Here is a 23,014-nt window from a genome sequence, read left to right on the forward strand (position 1 = left end):
AAATTCCTTGGTGCTAGAAGAACCAAAAACTGGTTTTAATTTGAAACTGCTAGTGAAGTGTATATACCTTTAACATATCTGTGAGCTTGTTGATTAAAATTTACAAACAACAAACACTTTGATTTTTTGTTTTTCTCCTTTGGAATGTATATAGCAAATATTTTTCTCATTTATTGATCAGTTTCACTTAAAATCTTTACATCATATTACATCATACAGCTGAAAAACAGGAAGTAATCATACCAGATTTTCTGAATTGACATATCCAACAGGTTCAACAGCCTAAAATGCACCAAGAAAGAAATTTACTATAAGTCGACTAGAATAAAACTTGCCGCATCTCTGGTAAGTTTGTTTCAATTGCACTAAACAGCACATTTCGAGTGAAGTCGATCCTGTGGTACCTTCACAAACATCTCAAAAGCACAATGGAACCCCCATTATTGAAAAATGGTGCACATTTTAAAAATGACATTCCAGGAAACAATTTGATTTGTTCATCTTCATAACAAACATTGTATGATCAAAAGTACTCAAACGCACGCAAAAATCCTATAGATAAAGGAGATGAAAAAAAAAAAATCATGGAATGACTGAAGGAATTTGTGTGCCTGCATTGTAGGTCCATGGGGAAGTTCAACCATGTGCATTCCTTCTCATGCACAGTACAATTTATTTCCCCCCAAATACTCAATATATTTAGGATTCTTAAAAACTCATTCCTGTAGTCTTGCATTAGTCATATCCCAACAGGACAGGATTTAATACTCAGAAAAGTAACAACTTTAATTACTTCAAATGTAGTGCTGACGCATGGTTAAAAAGACACTGCATGACTCAAAACACTCTGAGAGGTACAGAAACAATTACAAGAAAACCAGGACATTCAAGCAAGTAAAACAACAATGCCAGCTGAAACATACGCCTAGATGTGGCAGATCCAGATTCCGGGATTTATTTATTCGTTGTCATTTAAAACAGGCGGATTATGTCAGCGATGATGGGATGGATGAAGGCAGGAGTGGAAGCAACACACCTTTTCAGACTCACGCTCAGTGTTGAGAGGCTCAGTACTTTGAGTACTTGGATGAGGTGAGTACAGACAACAAGCCACAAACATAAGCAAACTAATAGTAGATCAGAGCAACAGTGTCGACACACGCCAGTTTATCAAAGGCCTCCATCCCCTTGCCAGTATCTTAACAGGTCTGTGAAACTTTCAACGTCATACTCTGAGCGGTATGAGTGATTCTGAGCGCCAGATATGAAACCTAGGAGTAACACTGTACCCAGAGATATTTGAAATAGAGACAGGAGATCAAAAGGGTGTCAACATATGGGCAAAAAACCACGCTGCATAATCTCTTTTGCCTCCTCCTGCTCCATTCTAGAACTATGGAGCTACAGCAGCGCTTCCCCGGAATGAATCGGCTTGCCACCTCCAGTAAAATCCAGTGCAGATGTCACTGCAGCTGGCCTGTATAGTGTAGGCAGTGGCACTGCCCAGGCTGCTTGTTCCAGTCCATAACTGGAGGTTTTCCATGGACATCCCAGACCCAAGAGGAAACGGGTCTTTTTCTGTCATATACCAAATTACAATGTAAAGTTCCTGAAGATTTCAGTATCTGGTGCCCCTTGAACTTTTAAGGCTCACTCTCACTGTCGGTGTGGATGTTTTTCCAAACAACATTAGTGTCTTTGATTCCCAGCATTACGGCATGTGTCACATGGGAGGGGCTGGGCTACGCTTAAACACGAAACAGTGTGAGTGTGACGAATCATGGGAGCATCACGAAGAGCAAGGCCAGTGAAATGTCGCAGACCATCAGACATTCACAGTGAAACAGAACATAAAGGTGCAGACAGCCTTAAACAAACCCCTAAGTGTAACGAAATAAAAACAAATGAAACAAAACAACATACAAGTCAAACAAACTGCAAATTCCAGTTTTAGGGGTTGGTTTAAAAAAAAAAAACATGGAGTTAAATAACGAAACACAAATAAAACAGGAGACCTAACACGACCGGAGGTTATAAAATGAATTTTTGGAGCCGGACAGACCATTGCATCAGGACTACAAATAAGTCAAAGGCAGTTCAGTACATTTAGTACAGAGAATTGGATAGACAACTTTTCCTGTTTAGAAACAAACAACACGTGGGCAAGGGATAGGAGGAGGTTAGGGGGTACCAGCCTATGTATTGTACCTAATGATTTATTGAAGAATGTATGTCAGTGTTTCGTTGGGGGGGGGGGGGGGGGGGGCTCAGGACTCAGTCAGGACTGAGAGAAAGTGAGCTTAATCTCATCCAGCAGGTTCCCCAGCAAAGACGACTCGTCACACTTGGCGTCGATCGTCACAGTCTGATCGGTCTGGAAGAGGGAGGAAATGAAAGGGTGTGGGGAATTTACACTTTGCCACATTCATTTACTCTTTTCCGATGCTGCAATTTATATTCAATTTCACTTTAAGACATGGCTCTTCTAATCTGGCCCTTGACTCTAAAAATTCAGGCCTTGTTTTCAGTTCTCCAAGGCAATGAGAATTTCTACTCATTCTGATTGGCCAGAGGCTTCACACCTGGCTCACGGGTAAAGGAAGGCTGGAAAACCAGCAGTGCTCAGACCTTGGAGGAATAGCCCTGCTTTAAGGAGACAACACATTGTAGCATCTCCTTGACTTCCATTTTGGGTAAACCAGGTTTGATACATCGGATGTGAACAGCCACATCAGTATCCGGATGGGTGGTACTCAACACGGGAACCAAGTTCAGATCAGGACTGTAGACGTCAAATCAGGACAAAATCTTGCCTTGGCCAGAACTATTAGGCAACAAATGATTGGCTGTATACATGCTGCATGAAATGCAAGTGAAGCCAGAACTTACATATTTAACCAGCAGGCAGATATGATGACCCTGGATTGATCTGCTATACAAGGAGGCGCAGGAGTTGATTTTCTCTACAACTGGGGGGGGGAAGAGGACAAAAACAGACATATTCATTAACAACAGTCATCATTTGGCTCATCCAGGCTAACAATCTACCCTGGCCACTAGAGGGCGCCGCTCCCCACCAGCATCCCATCTCCCCCCACAGCATACCTGAGAAGTGGTGGTGGAAGCAGATCTTGGCCAACAGGTGCTGGAAGGGCAAGCCGACGCCCTGCAGCCGCGCGGAGCTGCCCTTCATGTCAGCCGACTCCAGCAGCTTGGCGTAAGCGTCGCTGCGAAGGGGACGACAGCAGTGACCATAAGGCCGACGAGCACCGACCTCCCTACCTGGCTTTTCTTGTAACCATGGTAATTTCCTCCTAACGATGTACACTAATTGGCCAAATCTTGTACGGGGTTAAAGTTTTTAAAACAATATATTACAGTGGTTCCATTACAATAGCTCAGACAGGCGGTGTGTAGAGTCATAGTCATAGTCATAGTATAGTATAGTATAGTATAGTATAGTACAGTACCTTTACGGTAATCCCTGCTTGGCATGTGTGTGTGTATATATGTGTGTGTATGTCTCTCTCTCTCTCTGGGCACACACTTCTGCAGCAGAAGCTCAGGTAGCCCAGGCGTAGAATGGAAACTTGCCAGATATTCTATACGGTGCCGAGAGAGCACCCAAGTGCGTCACGCGGTTACTATAGATAGAGCGGCTCCGGTGGGTGCCATTCCGGTGTCTTTTTGCAGCTGTGCACCGACCTGTAGCAGGGCGTGGTGGTCAGATACGACGTGCAGGTGAAGTGCAGCTTGAAGTCCAGCTTCTCGTGACTGGAGCCGTCGTCCGACTGGGGGAGAAACAGAAGAGAGACGGGGGTCTTGACCAACGGCGGGTCTACGTTTCCGGGCAGCTATGCTTTACCTTTAAACTGGGCGCAGAATGCAGCCTGCGGATGGCGCAGCAGTAAGGGAATGGCATGCAACTCGAATGCCGTGTGACCGAAACTGGGATCAGGTATTAGAGTGAATATTAAATACGCAAGTTGATTAAGTCTGTGCCTCTCTTCAGCTCAGATCCGCAACCAGCAAATTATACATGTATTTTTGTACACATGGCTGGGCACAGCAGGCAGCTGGGCTCACCCACCTTGACGATGAAGGTGAGAGTCCCCTTTAGCTTCTGTGGCATAACGATGCTTTGAACGGAGAAGACAAACCGCGCCTCGTTGGAGACCCCTGTAGACAAGCGTGAATGTTAGAAAGGCAGACAAAAAAATTTAAAAGATGCATGGTGAAACAAGACACTGGGCTTCCTCTTCCACTGGAGAGATCATCCAGATCACCCTGTCGGTGCCTCACCGGGGGGCAGCTGGAAGGGCACGCTGAGGCTGTCGTGAGGGCCCGCCCCCTCTGGCCGCTGCAGCTTGGCGTTGAGCGAGTCCAGCACGTTGAACTCCATGGACTTGAGGAAGCTGCTGCTTTTATTCTCGAAGATGACCGAGACCACGACCCGGCTGGAATCCTGCAGGTTTCCCTGGACGTCACACACCTGAGCGAGACAGAGATACATAGGTGACGGTTAGAAGGAGAAAGTGCATAGAAAATAAAATATTATGCTCCACCACATAAAACACAAGCATTCAACTCCACCACAGTTCCCCTCTCGACCCCACACACCCTGGGGGGAGGTGTGTGGCTCAGCGAGTTAGGGCTCTGCACCCATGATCAGAAGGTTGCTGGTTCAAATCCCAGGACCAGCAGCCTAATGCCACCGGTGGGCCCCTGAGCGCAGCCCTTAACCCCCAGATCCAGGGGGGCTGCACACTGGCTGACCCTGCGCTGTGACCCTCCCCCCCACCACCCCAAGCTTGCTCTCACCTGTATACATCTGTGAGAGTCTCATGGAGAGACAGATGGAGTAAGTGAAAAGACAATCTCCCCATGGGGATTAATAAAGGATCAATATTATCATCTCACAGCCTGGAGGTTGGGATTCGACCACAATCACTGGTGTGGTGACCAGTGCTACAGGGAAAAAAAAAAAAAACTAGGAACAGGTGCAGTGCATTTTTGCCCCATTTTCAAGGGAAGGCTGGTCTTTTCCCACCCACAGCACAGCAAAGCACCCCCAGACCTACCTGATCCACATCCTCCTTCATCTTCAAAGCGGAGGAGAAACAAATACAGACATGTGAGGTGAAGGCTAAAGGCCGCGCAGAACCACAAAGACGGCAGAGCGGCCATTTCCAACCCTGCCAGTTCCGTCAGGTTATAACCACCAGCAACCATTACAGTTACAGCGCTCAGGCCACTGGTCAGAGGAGTCACACCCAGCACGGTCACCGCGCTTACAGTAAGTTCAATGCTCAGCTGCCTATCCGTGTAGCAAGGACAACACCCTCAGTGCGATCTGGTATCGTTTTAATTGCAGGGTTTTGTGCAGTATTGGGTGTTTTGTAAAGAAAGCAAAAAAAAAAAACAAAAAAAAACAGAAAATAAAAGTTAGCACTGTACATTTTCCAAAATGCAAAGGTATCTTCCTGCTCCATACCGTCCCCCCCCCCCCCTCCGCCACTCACCATCTTGATGTAGGTGTTCTCAGCCAGGAGACAGTAGTTGGACATTGGCTGAAATGAGAAAAATGTGTCTTATTGGAGGTACCAGAAACAACAGTTCCACAAATCAAGCTTTAAAGGAGTTTGCCGTCATTGATGACACTACAAGCAATGAATTCAGCACTTAATCCTGGGTTGATCTATCAGAAACAAACACACAACTGAAAAAAAATATGTATGTTTGAGTATGTGTGTGTGTGTGTATAGGAAGGCCAATAAATATGTTAATTTTAATTATGGGGATTGGGGAGGGGAGATTTCCCAGCTGATATAGACAAGTCCGAGATTCTCAGGTTTCACAACAGAATTCCATGGTAACAAAAATGAAATTCCAATTCAGCTCCTGGATATACTGGTTCACCAGCCTCCAAGTCATCACCTTCCTCTGCCTGGCACACCTACTATGCATCACTGAGGTGTGTCACGCTCACCGGAGCTCACCGGCGGTGGGGTTTAAGTGCTTACCGGCAGGGGGTCCTCCTCTTCCTCTACTGTGCCGTTCTGCACGGACTCCTCTTCCTCCTGGTTGGGGACACGGTGCTGCTTCTTCTTTTTCTTCTCCTTCTCCTCTTTCTCCTTTTTCTGCTTCTTCTTCTTGTGTTTGGACGATTTCTGGGGCATAAAGGGCATCGCAGGAAGGTCACGGGCAGTGACCCCGAGAGGTCCGAGCAGAACATCTGGGAAACATCTAAGGCGAAAGGAACTCACAGCATCCTCTATGTCGGACCCTTGGCCGGGATCAGCAGGCTCTTCCGTGGTGGACTTCGAGGTTGCTACAACAGCCTCCTGTAAGACACACCTCTCTGAGTGATGAGGCGGGGATCGTTATGGAAACACAATGTAGCAGCGCGCACAGTGACTCAGTGTTTCACGCTGAAGTAATTGAGATTCCCACTGTCCACAAAGACCAGATTTACTGGAAAGGCTCTCATGAATCTTACTTCTTGTGAAATTTTTTAAGGGAAAAATATCAACAGCACCTGGGATATTTTTAAAGGCAACCGAGGCTCTTATTGTCATGGTTACCATTAGTAGTTTTCGCAAACATCCGTCTAGGGGGACGAGTTGGAAAGGCAGCAACGATTTCCAGCTCAGATATTTTGCTCATTATCCAGAGCAGAAAACCAAAACACTGGGCACTCGAGGGTTTCTTGGAGACTGATGATCAGCAGCGAGACTCAGAAAATGCAACGTGTGGCAAATGGGCTCATCTACCTGAGACTTCGATGGTACCGGTTCATTCGAAAGCCAGAAATCCAGATCCTGACAAGGACAGTTTGGGTTAGTGGGTCAGGGAAGATATTTAAACAGAAATCAGAGTTCCCTCGCTTCATCATGCATTCAGCACCCATTGTGACATCATACCTCTGCTGGTGCGCTTGCAGGCGGGACTTCCTGTTTGGATTTACTAGGTGATTGGACAGCTTCCATCTCTGGAGCAGGTGGTGGTGCTTTCTCCTTTTCCCCTGCGGGATCCTCCTCGGCCTCATGCCGGTGTTTCTTCTTTTTCTTCTCTTCCTTGCTCTTCTGCGGGAGAGATATTGACCGACACATTCACCAAACATGCCGCTGGTGACTTGGACCACGGACCAACACGTCTCACAAGAACAAAAGGCCTCAGGAAGTCACCTGGCGGCCATTTTAATGGAAATGCAAGTCTGGCTGCATTTCAGCCCGCAGCAACAGGGGTCCCCAGCCTCACCTTCTCTTCCTTCTTCTCCTTCTCCCGCTTCTCTTTCTTGCTCTTTTTCTTGAGTTCCTGGGGGGCCTCTGGCTTCTCACCGTCTTCCGCCGGGCTTTTGACGGGGTCGGGGGCACGGTGTTTCCTGACGGGCAGCGTCTCGCTTTCCGCTAGGGGTCTGTTGTTGGCAGAAATGCCAATTAGCAGCTTCCCCTTTAAGCAACATGGACAGCCAATGAAACACGCCAGAGGTGCCACACTCAGGATGCCACTGTGATTTGCCGATCACATCACACAATCTCTGGCATCCCTCCCAGCTCTTAGGAAAACTTCCCCCCCTTTACATAATACCCATGATCCTACCAACCAACAGGACGGCCAGGAGACCCCAAGCCAGTTGGTCTTGCTGGGCCAACGTGACCCAGCAGTCATTTAACTGCAAACCTGTACTGTTGACATAAGAAATATATTCAAATCACAAACAGGATTCAAGACGTTCTCAAGACGCAGAACCTGCTGCAGGACATGTCCTGAGCTCCTCTCGAACCCGTCCACTGTGGCCATACCACTTCCTGTGTCAGCCACCTCCCAAAAGGCTTTTCCAAGGAACACTCAGAGAGCGGCGGAGAAGAGACTCTCCCCAAGAGCGAGGCTCTGGCCTAGTTTGTGCTCCTTGGCCGAGATACGGGAGACTGAGCTCTCGCCGTGTGAGTTTAGGAGCCTGAGGAGCTGCAACACGTTATAAGGGGAGACAGGTAGCTGTCACCACAGGAGGTTGATGGCAGAGCAGAAAAAGAGAGACATTCCGATACAACAGCACACAGAACAGAACGTCTGCTGCTATTTATATTTCCATACTGAGGCACTGCAAAAAGGGTGAAGGGGATTGTGGGTAAGAAAAAAAGCCACAAGGAGGAGGATATGATGAATTTAAGGGAAAGGCAGTTGTAACTGCTCACCTGTTCTGGCCTTCTTTGGCCACCCTGTGTGTGTGCATGAGAGAGACACAGGGAGAGAACCATCGGGTTCGATGACCACACCGTCACAGTTAAGGTCACCCAGGGTAAGGATGCTAAATAAGCTAATGTCCTTGCACAGACACATGCTTTTTATCAGGGTGACAACTTGGACACATTATCACTTAAAGATGTTCAGTAGGTGCTTCAGATAATCTCCTTACCTTCCTACAACTTATTACACCTTCAGTAGGTTTTTTAGTGCAGAAGTTCAGCTCATTTAAGGGCACAACAGTAACCACCTGACTGAATAACTTCATGGTACATACGTCTATCACAATTTTAGTTCCTTGAACATGGCGCCCCCTGCTGAGCAGCCCCCTGCTGAGCAGTCATAAAACTGCGAATCAGTCCGGCTCTCCAAAAACCACAGCATACTGCCCAGAAGAACACGGAACGTCTAAGGGTCGCTGGGTGTAGCACGTCTGTTACAACTGTGCTACAATTTACTCTAGAACCGGTCAAGGACTCTGCAGACAGATGCGGGAGTTCAGTGCGTTGATGTGCATCCATGATACGCGACATGAAAGAAATTCAAGAAGGACCCTCCAGTATGCAGTGCATAAATATCATGGGGGGTGATGTCTCATGCTTAAGAAAAATTTACGACCCCCCCCCCCCCCAGTCCGTAGTTCAGTTGGTTAGGGGCACCTAGCTATGTCCTGTTTTTATTTGGGGGCTTCTGGTTTGATTAACCCCCCCACTTTAAAAGGTTCAACCTGGTTATCATTTAAAAGCAGTTCTGTTACAGTCAGCGGGGGGGGGGCAGTCAGACTCTGAGGTACCCTGGAGATTCTGAGGTCAGACCACAACCCCCCCCCCCCCACCCCACCCACCCCACCCAGAAGGACCTGCTGAAACTTACTTGTCCAGGTCAATGTCCAGAGCTCTGTATGGGTCATTCGGGTCTCTGTCCTCGTCATCGCTGGGTAAGGCATTCTGGGGGAGGGGGGGGGCGGTGCCAGGAGTTAATAATCCTGTTCAGAAGCACATCACAGAGAAAGCTCTCACATCCAGAGTTCCCAGGCCGCACCTCTGGCATCTCCTCGGTGACGATGTCCACCGTCTGCGCGGGTCTGATGTCCTCCTCACTCTCCGGGCCCGACTCATTGCGCCGATCGCCCCGGCTTCTCTTCTCCCGCTTCTTCTTCTTCTCCTTCTTTTTGCCCTTCTCCGCCCTGTCCCTCTTCCGCCGCTCCTCCTCGATCTTCACATACTTGTCAGACGTGGCCATGCCTAGAGGGGCATTGAGGAGATGGGGGCAACCAAGCTCAATGAATCTCCTGAACCTGGCCGACTGACGTGTGTGAAGCTGGTCTCTCGGGTCCGGATAAAGTGGAATTTTAGTCGGGCCACTACAGCATAGGGTGAATAAATCACATTCGAGGCTCAGACACAGAGCCAAACGAAAAAAAAAAGCCACATCGCCCCCTGCAGGCCTGACTGGAGGCTAGCATGCACAAACGCCCACCTGGGACTTTAAGGGGCACGCTGAGGTCAATCTGAACGACCGGAATGTGCTCCACACCCATCGTGTCCTGGTACCCCTGCAAGCAGAGAGATGTCAACCTGAGGCACGTCAAAGAGACACAGGCTGCAGAGGTCGGCCCAACCTGCTCAGGGAATCCCTATTACATTATGGATTAGTGCCGGGTGAAAAGCCAGCCTCTCAGGATGGGGTGTGGAGCTGCAGATGCCGACCGGCACGCTCCATCGAGCCGTCCGGGACCCTACCTTGGGGGCTGGGGTGGAGCCCTTGATGTAGAAGGGATTGTTGGCCTGCTCCTGTTTCCGTTCCTCCCGGCGCTAGAGAAACGAGGAGGAAGGCAGCGTTAAAGGACTCGGAGACCCATCCACTGGCGCGTCGGAAGGGGCACGTGAGAGAACGACAAGCGGCACGGGAAAGATCCTACGCTGCCGTGCAAAAGGCAAACCGCTGCGATGGCATGTTTTATCAAAACTGAGTTATGAGTTTTCAGACATTTGTCACGGCCTCCGCTGCCTCTTTATTAAGATGATGAAGATGGTATGTGTACTACGCTGATACTTGTAACTATCTTTAATTAAAAAGCTGCTCACAAAAATTAAAATCGAGTTATGATTGAAACTGGGTCTGGTGGGTTCCGTTTTACAAAACATCTTAATTCACTTCTACTTTCTCATTTACCTACCTGCTACACATATGAATGGACAGTCAAAGAAACTTCAAAGCCCTGTCTCAGTTGTAGTGTAGTTACCGCGTTTGGCCTTTGTGGGGCAGTGTGTTTAAGGCAAAGTTAGCACCGCGCTAATCGCACCGCCGCTTCCGCCTGCGAGCCCTTGGATTATCGTCACCCTGAAAGGTGCACGGCTATGGCAAGGCAGGCGTACCCTGGCCAGCTCCTTCTCGTCGACCTCGCGGTGGCGCTGTCGCGGCTGCTGCGGCTCCTCCTTGGCGAAAGCGGACTTGGATTTCTCGTCCTCCGACTCGGGCTCCGACGGAGGGTCGTTGATCCAGGCGTCCAGATCCAGCCTGAGGACACAGCCATGCATTTCCAGCACGATAACACCAGGGGGCGGTATCCACAACAGCATTCAGTAGAAATCATTAAAGAGCTCGCGTTAAGGAGCGGGTTCTGACCCTTCTGGGACAGGTACTTTCTTCTGGGCCTTGGGGGCAACAGGATTCAACTCTCCTGCGAACAAGGCCGTGACCTCCTCACCAACGTCCACATCCTTCTGCTGTAGCTTCTGGATATATTTTACTAGCTGTAAAAAGCAGGAGGCCTAGGAGGAGAGGTGGACGGGAGGAGGGCGGGTGAGGATCAGGGTGATTGCAGACCAACCCTTAATGTTCACCGTCCCACTCCAAGGACTCCCGGTCTTGCTCACCCGTTCCTGCACCTCCAGGTCGGCGCTCTGCACGAAAATCGGCAGCTGGTCAGTCAGCAGCTGGATGGTCTCCTGAACCGCCGCGCCCTCTTGTGACCCCTGCTGGCCGTTACGCAGCACTGCGGCGAAGAGCTTGGCAGCGTTCTGCACGTAGACTGCCTGGATGTGCCCCGGCAGGGTGGACACCTTGGGCCTCAGCATGGCTTCCAGGGTCTGGACCGGGTCCTCCAAGTACCTAGGAGGGTTATGGTAAATGTTTAAGGCAACATTCCATAAGAATGACCAAAAGTAACAAGTCGACAAATAACATCTTTCAAAGCTTGCAGCCCGACAGACAGATTTATATCCACGGGCGATTATGGCTCTAGGGATTTTCCTGACTGAGTTGCATCTTCACTCATTTATCTGACCCTTTTATCCAAAGCAAGGATTATAATTTACATGTGCTCATTGGGATTTGAACCCACAACCTTTGCATTATTAGTTTAATGCTTGTTGAGCTATAGGAGCACCATACAGCATCACAGAGTCCAAATCTGATTGGTCCAATGTCCATGTAGCAGTGGGCATGGGGAGTGAAGGGGATTATGGGTAGGATGGGACTTACTCTGAGAACTCGCCACAGATCCACGCCGCGGCATACAGCACCTCACAGATGCCCTTGCGCTGCATGTTTCCAGACAGCAGGGGGGCGCTGTCGAGCAGGAGGGCCATTTGGCTCACAGCGAAGCCGCGGATGGCCTTGACACGGACAGCCACGTCCAGCATCTGAGAGGCGATGAGGTGCCCGTGCCGGGTGCCCTCCAGTCGGGTCAGTTCCACCAGGATGCTAATGTACCTGAGGGGGTAAAGGGGGTCATGCTTTGGTCACTGCAGCTGAGAAACCTGGATGGAACTTGGAGGTCACAGGTTTTCACTCACCACTCGAAGTTGGTGATGTACTGATAGTTGCTCTGGCTGCAGATGTCGATGATCTTGGTGAGCAGCTCGTCCCGGTAGGTCGTGCCCTCGGCCTTGTCCACGTGCAGCATCAGCTTCTTCACGATCTCCATCAGGTTCTTTTTGGACACCTATAGAGACACACACACACACACACACACACACCGGGGCTCAGGAACCATCAGAACTCTTGAATGGGCGGCCCATGTTCTGGTGACAGTTCTGCGTTCACACCCACGCTCTCGTGACAGAACGGCGGCCACGTGTGCAAGCCGGTCAGCCTGGCACAGACGCGCATGACGCAGAGCCAGATGACGTGTGGGGCAGGCGGTGCCATGGCGAAGAAGCCAGCGAGTTAAACGTGTGACATTCGCTGGAAAAACGTGCGACAATCCTCACGGACGACATGGAGAGTAACAGCTTAACGCTGAAGCCTGAACCCAACAGCCCCCACCTTTAACTATCGTTAGATTTAAATGTCATCGCTCTCGTCGCTGTGGGGGCGCCACGCGGCTCGGCGGGTAGGAACGGCGTGCCTGTAATCAGAAGGTCGCCGGCTCACATCTCAGGGTCGGCAGAGTGATTTCACCTTTGGGCCCTAAAGAGCCCAGTTGCTACAGTCAGCTTTCTGAAAAAACGTACATCGCTATGGATATGAGAGTCTGCTAAATATTATCTAAATGTAAAATCCACAGTTTCCTGAAAGATTTATTATTATTAATAATTAGTATTAACAATTATTTGTATTTCTTCTTAAAAAGCCATATATATGAAACATGAGGAAACTCGAGAAGAGTGTTACATATGACATATGATCCAGCCCCATGTGCAGACAGGGTATGTGTGTGTATATGTGTGTGTGTATGTGCGTGTGTATGTGTTCCTTACCATGCCATAGAGCAGATCCAGGGCCCTCAGGCGGATGGACTCGTCTTTGTCATCCAGACACTGCAGAATCAGATCCTTGTGGGACTGGACTGACTTCGGATGAGTTTTCAAGATCTTGGACATGGCCAGCAAGCCCAGGTACTTCACTGAGGGAGAGAGAGAAAAGCAGAGCCTCACACACAAAGACGCACAGACTGACAGACCGACACAGAGACCCGATGAGCCACTTACAGTTCTGATCCGAGTCCTCAATCAGGATTCGGAGCTTCTGCACACAGAGCTGGGGGTGAGCAGAGAGAGAAAAGACACAATAGAATATCGACTTATTATACTAACTATATTCCAGATATTTGCATAAGCATCCATCCATCCATCCATCACAGGGGGGTGGGGAGCCTGGAGTGTATCCCAAGGAGCATCAGACACAAGGCAGGTGACACCCTGGGCAGGAAGCCCCCCCTCCCTGAAGTAGATGGGGCTGAAGGTATTTCAGCCAACCTAGGGTTGGAGGAGTGACTTACCTGTATACTGGCGCTGTGGTTGGGCATTCCAGTTGAGAGTGAGATGAGCACTGGAATGACAGAGCCAAGCCTGAACACCAAGCCTGAACACCAGGACTAATTCTCAGAAGATACTCTTCACAATATTAAGAGCAGAGAGTTATCATCAAGCAATGACATTTGAACTTAACTCTAATTTGTAGGGACCTGCAGAGGGAGGGGGGCTGGGGGTGTGCCCCGATACCAACCCCGGGACCCTGCTTCTCCCCCAAGCAAGCACCCTCCCCTCAAAACCTCTCATCACTGCATATTTGCCTATTTCAGGATGATGCAACACTTTTGTTGCAAACAATGTTAATTTCTGCAGCACAGTAGCAGCAGGAACCAAAGTGTGAACTGACAGTGGAAAACCCGGCACCGACCTGCAATCACGGTGTTGACACACTCGTAGAGCAGAGACATGGCCGACGTGCTGAAAAGGACAAGCAGAGAAAGTGAGCGTGAGAAAAGAGCTCCTGCCGGGAGCATCTTCAGCTGCGCAGGCGCTCAGGAGACCGGCCAGCCGCCCATACCTGTGGATGAGGTTGGTCAGAGGCTCGATCAGTTTCTTCCCCAGACGTGGCTCCAAGGGGGTCAGAGCTCCGAACTGAAACCCAAGGGAAGCGGTTACACCCGACTACATTGTAACGCACAGGCAAACAGACGCAGACGTAACCGTGCAGGGAGACGGCAGATAACCAACAGCTTACAAGCTTTATAATCTTGATGAGGACCCAGTTGTTGGTGGACGAGGTCATGAGTTTGAAGAAAAGGGGAGCCAGGGACAAGTAGTTCTTGGGGTTCCTCCTGGCCAGCTCACAGATGACGTTCACCGCTGCGGACTGCACCCCTGGAGGACAGGGTCACACCCCAGGATTTAAAGCCCACTGGTAAGATGAGGAATGGCACTAGAGACAGTCAGCGTCCGGCGATACGCAACCCAGATCCACATTCTAGAATAGGCACTCGCCCACCAAAAGTTCAGGAACCTGGTTCCTGGGCCGCCTTGACCAGATTTTTTTTAGTTCCCAGCCACTTACGTGTGTCGCTATCCCACCACACAACGGGAATCGGGACCTTATGCCTGAATAAGCATAGGAGATGCAAAAAGCTTGTAGACTAAAACTTTCATATGAAACTACACCAACACGCCAAATCAATAGAGGATAAGCAAGTCATTTTGTTAGTTATCTGGTTGTTACTGGGGGTTCGATCACACGATGTGAAAAAAAGGATACAGGCTTATTTATATGACCCGTGACATGTTTATAAGTCATTATTAAACCTTGCACACAGATCAATCATTCGTTTCCCATAGAAGAAAAAAAATGATGTAATGTTATTCCACTAATAAGCGCTGACAAATTTCACCGCCAACACCACTGATTAGACAAAAAGTATAATCAGTTATAGATTGAATTTTCCAATGCAGAAATATGGAGATGCATGCAAAAAGGTTTTCATTAATGCATCATATATAATTGAGACGCACAATTCCATCTGCTTATTTTTGGCTACATTACTTCTCTCTCTTTTATATGCACTTTCCCGTGCAACCACTGCCTGTGGCTAACCAATCAGCAAGTTCATCGCTAGAAGACCCACCCCAGTGGTTCCCGGAACTACATCAAAAGAACTACAAATCACACCAGGTTCCTGCGGTGGGAACGAGACAGAAGTTCCGGGTTCCTGAGGGGCCTGAAACTCAGAACTCAGCTACACTGTAACCACTGAAGAAAAAAAAATAAAAATTTCTATAGCTATTTGAGCCAGCAGGTGGCGGAGTCCACTGGTGATGTCATCTCAAATGGGTAAATGGCATTCAAGTCATTCCAGCTGATTCAGATCAACATCCCTGATCGGTCCTGAACCTTGAGTATCTCACCAGGGTCTGGGTCGTCCAGCTTCTCCTTCAGCCGGGGGAAGGCAGGCCGCAGCGATTCAGGGTACTTCAGGAACACTTTATACATGATGAGCACAGCCTTTTTCCGGATATAGGGCTTCGTGTGAGACATCTGACCGGGGAAGAGAGGAGAGCATGAGGGCGGGGCGGGGGGGGGCGGGGGACAGGGCAGCGGAACGATAAGGACCTGGGAATAGCCTCACCAGCGTCATAATGTCATTTGCCAAGTCACGGGAGAGGTCAGGGGTCACGAAGCAGGACAGGCCTGTCAGAGCCACGCCCGTGTCGTACTGGTTCGGACTGTTGAGGTCCTGAGGAGAGAAGACAGGTCAGGCCTCTCCTCCAGCTACAGAAGCCGGCTAGAAAGCCCAAAAAAAGGGCAGTCGCTGACCTTGCGGATCTGATTGGTGGTCAGCATGATGACATCAGTGCCGTCGTGGAAGCTCTGCGAGGCTGCCAAGTAACCCATTCTCTGCAGAGGAGAGAGGAAGCAGCAAGAGGCCCGTGGAAATGAGGAAACAGCAGCACAACGAGCAAGAACAAGGGCGAGAGAGACGTGGGATTCTTCAGAGGAACGAAGCAGAAAGACTTCGTGGAGTGAAGCTGTAATGAAGCCGATTCTGCTTCCGTGTGCGAAGCCAGAGGGCTTCACGAGGGAAGGGGCATCTCACCTTGTATGTGAACTTGGAGGAACTCATGACCTCCACAATGTTGAAAGCGGCCCAGCTGATGTCATAGCCCAGCATCTGCAACTGTGGAGGAGTTCACATCAAAGTGAGAGGCTTACTGTGCGCGCAGAAGGGCTCAGAAGCAAGCCCAGGCTAACCAGTATATGTCATGGTACGAGACCACATGGGCACAGTGGCTGAAGGAGCCACAGCATCATGTTGTGTATGGTGCAGGCGAAAGCCGGCCTTACGTAGGTGAGCTTGCACACGGCGTTGGCCTTGACCGAGATGTTTTCCTGCTTGAGCTCCTGCTTGATTTCATCAATACAGGTGGAGATGTACTTGGCCTGGAGGGGAATGGAGGACAGAAATCAGTGTGTGTCAAAGGGCCCCTTCACTTACATCTGCTTCAATAAACTACATATAAACAACAGCTTCTATTCTATCTCCAGAGTGAATACACAAACATTTTGAGCTGGCTTTTCGATCTATATATAATTCTGTCTCTGTTTTGATGACAATCGCACTGCTGCTGAAAACATTAGACTCTTATTCATAATTAATAATTTCATTTATCTGCAATTTTGTTTATTATTCATACAAAATCCTAATGGCATTGTTGTCATCGTGAATAACAACGTTTAACAATGCTTATTTATATCAAAAGGTTAGTACAGCATCAACCCCAAATGGTAAAAATAGATTTTTGCAGGATAGAATATACGTCCCACTAAAGGGGGATGCTGGGATATATCATAGCAGAACCATGTCTAAAAATAGCATTTCATCCAGGACAAACATCTCAAAAATATCTGCACCTCATAACAGAAACATTCTTTGATTTAGAGATTTTACTCAATACGAAACTCAATGAAAACATTTTTACACGTAAAAAATAACATGATTAGCTCAACTATCATTTATGTCACTCTAATATTATGTTCTTCACTTGTGTACAGATATAATACTTTTCTGTTCTCCAAGATACGCACAGGAGTTGAACTAAGAAACAAGAAAAGCTGAACTGTAGAACTAATGTTACTTGGCAAGTCTGCCAAGAGATGCTGAATGACTCTCACACACACGGCTCTGCGATTCAGAGTTTTTTGGTCATGGGGCACGAGTCATAAGGTCAGTGACAGAGGCAGGATAAGCGGATGGGGCAGTAGGGCACCTACAGATGCCCCGACACAAGAGCTCCTCTACCATGATTCTGAATGAGACAAAGCGTGTGTGTATATATGTGTGTGGGGGCAGAACCCCATTTCGCTTTTTCAGTAAACATTCTGATACTTTTCTTCAAGACTGTTATGGTTAAAAAAAAGAAAAAAAAGTCCAGTGTTCAGAAACAAAACAGTGAAGTTCATCTGTCCATCCATCCATGGTCTTTTTCAGGGTTGCAGGGGGTCCGGAGCCAATCCCAGAAGTTACAGACGCAAGGCAGGGAACAACCAAGGTGGGGGCACCAGCCCATCACAGGGCACACTCACACACCATTCACACACACACACACTCACACACCATTCACTCACACACGCACACCTACTGGCAATTTGGTAACGCCAATAAACCTCAGCATATTTTTGGACTGTGGGGGGAAACCAGAGTACCCAGAGGTAACCCCACGACGATACAGGGAGAACATGCAAACTCCACACACGTGGAACCATGGTGGAGACTCGAACCCTGGTCCCAGAAGTGTGAGGTAAGAGTGTGAACCAACACACCACCCTCACAACTGCAAAGCATGTATAAATATGTCATTGTGAAATGAAGAGTCCTGCAGGGTGTCAGATGAGCAGAGACACACTGCATTGTGCACAGCTACTGGCACGGCGGTGTTGGATTCCTGCGTTTGAATTGTTTTTGCTAAATTTATACTTTTTAAAGTTATTTTCGAGGCGGGTTTCTACATCAGTTGCTTAGTGGGTCTTATATTAATCGAGGACTGACACAGCAAGTTAAGTGGCCTTTGAAGTGGAGAGCTATCACCCCTCTACTGGATCCCCAAACAGTGTGTGTGTGAAACAGGTGAAGATAGACTGTGAAAGCAGAAGTGCTCGAAAACCATGCGCCCTGATCCTTGAGCCGACAATGCTGTACTCTGTGACTATTACAGTAAATGCCTCAGTCGTGACAGAAAATGTCAAGAGAGACAGACGCACACGCACACACAAAACACGAAGACACTGAGAACATGCATTGCCAGAAGCCATTAATATTTCAGTGTACAGCTCCATGTTGCCTGGGAAACAGACATCCTACCTGGATGTGCGAGTTCACAGAGCAACACTGACCCAGCAACCTGACTCAAGGGACAGAAAGAACCCAGCTCTACAGTAGCCGTTTCAGTGCTAAACCAATATTTCTTGTCGAACTCGGAATTTAAATGGAAGTCACAGACCAATTCCTTTACTAATGGTACCATTCAGTCCTAGTGTAGCATTTTATCAACACCTCTAACTCGCAGGAAAGCTGGATCACTTGTATAGCGGCCTGACTACGCAGAGGCTGCGTCTGGAAAGCGCGACACGCGTGCACGCGCCCTTAATTGGTCACGGAACGTGAGCGCGCAGCCCGAGGGCAGAGACCCCACTGCCTTTACATACAATGCGAAAGCATCCCACAAGCAGTCAGTAATACTCAAAGCCAACTAACCACAAAATATTTCCAAACAAGTCCTATCTGTTACATGATGAGCAGAAATATGCATTTTAGATATTTATTAAACGTTATATAACGTATGTATAAAATATATGTATAGAGCAATTAGAAAACTAATCGTAATAGTAGAAATATCGACCTGTTAACGTAAATACGACTAAGTAAAGTTTCTTATAAAGTCGGCACTAACTGGCCTGAGTTGTCTGTCTGTGTTCATTAATAGGTCTATTACACAAAATACATAGGTCGACTACCACACGGTAGGATCAATTCACATTCAAATATAATATAAACGCAATAGTTACACAGCCAGAGCGAGATTAAGCAAAACCACAAACGCTAGGTTTTTCCAGGTTGAACACGAAACTGAATTCAGCGCTGAAAGGCAGGCATCCTCACGCCAGTGTGATCAGAGGGGTGTTGGGGGGTGTGGAGGGTTTGGGGGGCTTGCGTGGAAAAGGCAAACGCTGCACCACTCCCAGAGATGCTGACACGAAACAGAAAGCGGATCCAAACGCGCTCCATCATCATGCACAGCGCGGCCACCATACTGGAGAGGCATCACGCATCATATCACGCAAATATCCCGAAAATGCGGAGCGCAGACACAGCACGCAAATCACATTATCAAAACTGCATAAACGTGAGCACTGTCCTTCTAGGTACCGACACCTTGTCTAACGGTTTCTACAAATAAAAGACTATTTTGGAATTAACTTTCAATAGAACCCTTTTTATTTTTAAAGAAGTGGAGACAAGTAGTTAAATTTTATCAGCCTACCAGTGGATATAAGCAGCATACATTTCAGAATCGTGGCTTTCAAACTATACATGGCGATTGCATGCAGCAACACATGAAAATATTCTAATAATTTTCATTGATAAAGTGGTCTGGATTATAATAATGATTTAAGCCTAAATGAACACCAGTCTCTCTTTTCCATTGTACTGCCTAGTTCATAGAATAACGAGTTCTTTGAAATAAATGTGCATTTATACATGTGTATTAGTTTGAATAAAAACGATAATCACCTTTACCTCGTCATCCTTGTGATTCCTGATGCCACGTACGAGGTCCTGGAGGTTTTTATCGAATATCCGATCGATGCTCCCTTTAACTTTTTTCAAAGCCATTGCTGCGGGTTGTACGTGTCACTTTGCTGCGGGACGGAGCGGCGTAAACCCGGCTGTTCCCCCGGAGCGGCTTGACCGCAGCAGGACCGCGCCTGTGCCCAGCTTACCGGCCGGCGTCCTGGCAAAGACAACCTGCGCTCCGGTCCAGTCTACCCTGCCGTAGTCGAACGCCGCACAGAAACGCAATCCGTGGATGCAGCCAGGAAATGGCTGACAAAATGGCTTCCAGGTCAGCTGACTGTCAGTGACTGCATGCATCCATGCATGCGGGGGGGGGATGACAATCCAGGCGAGTTATAAAGGCGCTTTTCACAAGGAAGCGCTCACAATGCGGTCAGATGACTTGTGCCAGGTTAAAAAAACGCAAAAAAATTAAAAAAGACAAATAGACAAATGAATGGGGTATCATCGTTGTTAATGAAAAAACATGTATAATGAAATATAGACACAGCAACTTTATCCAGGAAAGCTGACATAACTTTATACAGGATGTTATATGGAGTCTATAGTATACTCATGCAGGTTTCGCGATATATGGATATAACATAATACATGTACTTTAATATATAATATTTATGCACTTTTATATAAATATATTCAATTTGCTAAACATGGTATTTCTCCTTCTTTATGGCTAAACGGTGTGAAAATAATGCAGTAATACAGAAACTTCGGGACGCTTTGCTAACCGTGTTGTAATTCAGTGAGACCTATCGGAGGAGTGTAAGGTGAATAAGGACCCTGTTTTAATATCATCGGGCAGGTTCTCTCCTTGGTAACTCTGGATGTACCTGCCCCCCACCCCCAAAAAAGTGTCTCATACATTTGTGTTATCCTGTATGTATGTATGAATGTCGTTTTTTTCACATGTTGACCTACTGATCCCGGTCTATTTTGAGTTTATTTCATCACAATGGTAATGTATACCCGGACTTACCGCAGAGCTTAAGGCAGATGGCACAATATTTGCCTCTATATTATCACAATTGTTTTTTTTAAGCAAAGCATAAACAACACAACGATTTTCACTGATGTTAAAAATAAAACAACAAAACTGTTTACAGCCTATATTAGCATGAAGTTGACAGCAAATATGAAAATTGTTTTATCAAATGCTAAAGCAAATCAGCTTGATACCTTGGTAGGCCTGTTACGGGAATGCTAGACTATATTATGAACCACTAAATATGTTTATTATACAACCACAGTTTAAAATAATAATGGGTACAATTCATGTGGATATTCTCTCCACGTTACCGTAGCGTTCCTTCCACAGCCCAAGCCACGCTTGGCGTTTTCCGTGACAGATGTCTCACCCTAACACTAACTGAATAAGCGGCCCTCAATAATGCATGAACGGTGTCAAGTATGTACATCGTAACAATAGAGCAGATCACATAATTTTATCTACAAAAAGACTTCAATCTCTTATTCCAAGCAGTATTTTACATACTTAGACCATGTAATATTTCACAGTATGTAATTAGACGAAGTAACTTGACAAAAAAAAAATAGTTGGACCCCATCAGAAACCAGAGTCGCATTCATCTGGTTCAGCACGATACCTGCTGCCATCATCTTAATATTTCAGTAGCTGTAAATATCAGTTATGCATAGTTAGGGTTGCAAAATTCTAGGAATATTCTTGTTAATTCCCATACTTTCCCGTTAATTCCCATGGAAAGTTTCTAATGTGGAATATTTCCAAAATTCCCCAGTTTAACTTCCCATGGAACGGAAAGTTTCAGGAAAATTTCCAGAAATTTTCCAGCCCTTTGCAACCCTATGCATAGTAGCAATTGGTCAGTTTTTATATAATTAAGGTGGGCAGCAAAAAGTGAAACATTTACTGCACTGTTATTGGTGAAATTCGCACTAGAAATTCAATTCAGCGGCAAAAATTTGTCCATTAAATCTCTGAGCAGAGTAATTTGTCATACAATATACTAATGCAAGACATTTCCCATATTGAATTCTAAAGACATCTCAGAGATTAATGGTGGTGGCTTTCTTGGTAATAATGTACCAGAATATTTTAAGAAATTAAAGTCTTAAAATGAATTTCAATAGGTCATTACCATTGTAAGTTTGGTGTTAAAAGTAATCTAGACAAACTATTTTAAGGAACAGATCATCAGTATCAGGTAGACAGAGGCAAACCAGGTCGTCAGCGATGACAGAGACGAGCAATAAAATGCTGAATATGTTGGGCTATGAGCCAAGGCAGTGAGTAGTTTTACAGTAGTTAGTTATATAACACAAGGGAAACACCAATGCTTAACGACCTTTGAAACAACGAACACTGTTGCATTATGATGGTCAATATTTTGCAATGTCAATGAATATCCATAAATCAGGCCAGGAATCCAGATGCTGAGTTCAACTTAGGTAGGTCAAAAAGGAATCCGGATGTAAAACAGTTCATTTACAAACACTAACTGTATCATATAGTAATTTAGTAACGTTTATAATTTATCAGCAAATTCAAAACTGTACGCAGGCTAGTAAATGCACCCAGAATACACTAAAGAACTTGACAGTCAAGATCTGGAATGAGGGACTCTCTCCCGTTAAGGGTATCCCCCTGCTTTGTGCCCTAAGATAGATACAATGACACTTCAGTAGATAAGTAGCTAGAACACAGAGGGCAATTTATGGTGAATATAGAAATAAAACATCCATTCCAGACGGCAGAACCACTGTGTTGACGTTTTTATTCAACTAGCATCTACCTGTTACTTTAAAAATCTTTTTTTGTGCTTTACACTGCACTTAAAACACCCAGTTATCATATGCAAAAGATTATGCCTATTTCAAACAGGCTTGAACTGAATGTTACAATCGCGCTTGAGATGCTGAAACACTAACTGAAAAAGATCATACGAATAAACCCTATATGTGTATCTGTACAGAAAAAGTACCTTTCTCTAATTAATAAGTGGAGCAGTAAAAGTTGAATGAGGACCAGACAACACGTGTACAATACCTCTGTAGTATTCAGCAAGTAACCAAGAACTGTATGCAGTAATTGTTTAAAGGTGTATTTTTCAGTTGGGGAAAAAACAATTCCCATTGACAGACTATCTTAAGTGGGACTGTCTTTTTTCCAAGAAAACCAAACAAAAGAAACATTTAAAATAATCTCGAAGATAC

At 46.8% G+C, this 23,014-nt stretch overlaps 1 protein-coding gene across 2 annotated transcripts; it reads right to left on the reverse strand.

Annotated features, from left to right (window-relative positions):
• Window positions 1–760: 760 nt before the first annotated feature.
• LOC111836570 (AP-3 complex subunit delta-1-like) lies at window positions 761–20,127 on the reverse strand. Of its 2 annotated transcripts, none has more exons than XM_023797951.2 (33): window positions 19,766–20,127; window positions 16,315–16,410; window positions 16,067–16,147; window positions 15,787–15,867; window positions 15,599–15,706; window positions 15,378–15,507; window positions 14,203–14,342; window positions 14,026–14,099; window positions 13,876–13,925; window positions 13,475–13,524; window positions 13,185–13,233; window positions 12,954–13,099; window positions 12,048–12,196; window positions 11,734–11,964; window positions 11,127–11,361; window positions 10,876–11,021; window positions 10,626–10,767; window positions 9,990–10,061; window positions 9,727–9,802; window positions 9,289–9,491; window positions 9,121–9,194; window positions 7,261–7,417; window positions 6,924–7,085; window positions 6,774–6,821; window positions 6,267–6,344; window positions 6,024–6,170; window positions 5,523–5,570; window positions 4,303–4,492; window positions 4,091–4,179; window positions 3,706–3,791; window positions 3,106–3,227; window positions 2,890–2,969; window positions 761–2,374 (listed from the first exon to the last, which is right to left on the reverse strand). In XM_023797951.2, the coding sequence occupies exons 1-33, from the start codon at window positions 19,859–19,861 to the stop codon at window positions 2,279–2,281; spliced, it is 3,732 nt and encodes a 1,243-aa protein (XP_023653719.2). In that variant the 5' UTR covers window positions 19,862–20,127; the 3' UTR covers window positions 761–2,278. The 2 variants fall into 2 exon arrangements, with proteins under 2 accessions (XP_023653719.2, XP_023653718.2); XM_023797950.2 differs by having other exon boundaries at window positions 19,760–20,127.
• Between the last annotated feature and the right edge of the window lie 2,887 nt (window positions 20,128–23,014).

The sequence above is a fragment of the Paramormyrops kingsleyae genome, chromosome 21 (assembly GCF_048594095.1).
Source record: "Paramormyrops kingsleyae isolate MSU_618 chromosome 21, PKINGS_0.4, whole genome shotgun sequence".
Classification (NCBI taxonomy): domain Eukaryota; kingdom Metazoa; phylum Chordata; class Actinopteri; order Osteoglossiformes; family Mormyridae; genus Paramormyrops; species Paramormyrops kingsleyae.

Bases quoted from the DNA above. Each gene is read 5' to 3' on its own strand.
- LOC111836570 (XM_023797950.2), bottom strand. From the start codon at position 19,861: ATGGCTTTGAAAAAAGTTAAAGGGAGCATCGATCGGATATTCGATAAA. The intron at 9,195-9,288 runs GTGCGGCCTGGG...CCCCTCCCCCAG, and splicing joins TCACCGAGGAGATGCCAGAG to AATGCCTTACCCAGCGATGA. The intron at 4,180-4,302 runs GTGAGGCACCGA...GCTTGTCTACAG, and splicing joins GCCCTTCCAGCTGCCCCCCG to GGGTCTCCAACGAGGCGCGG.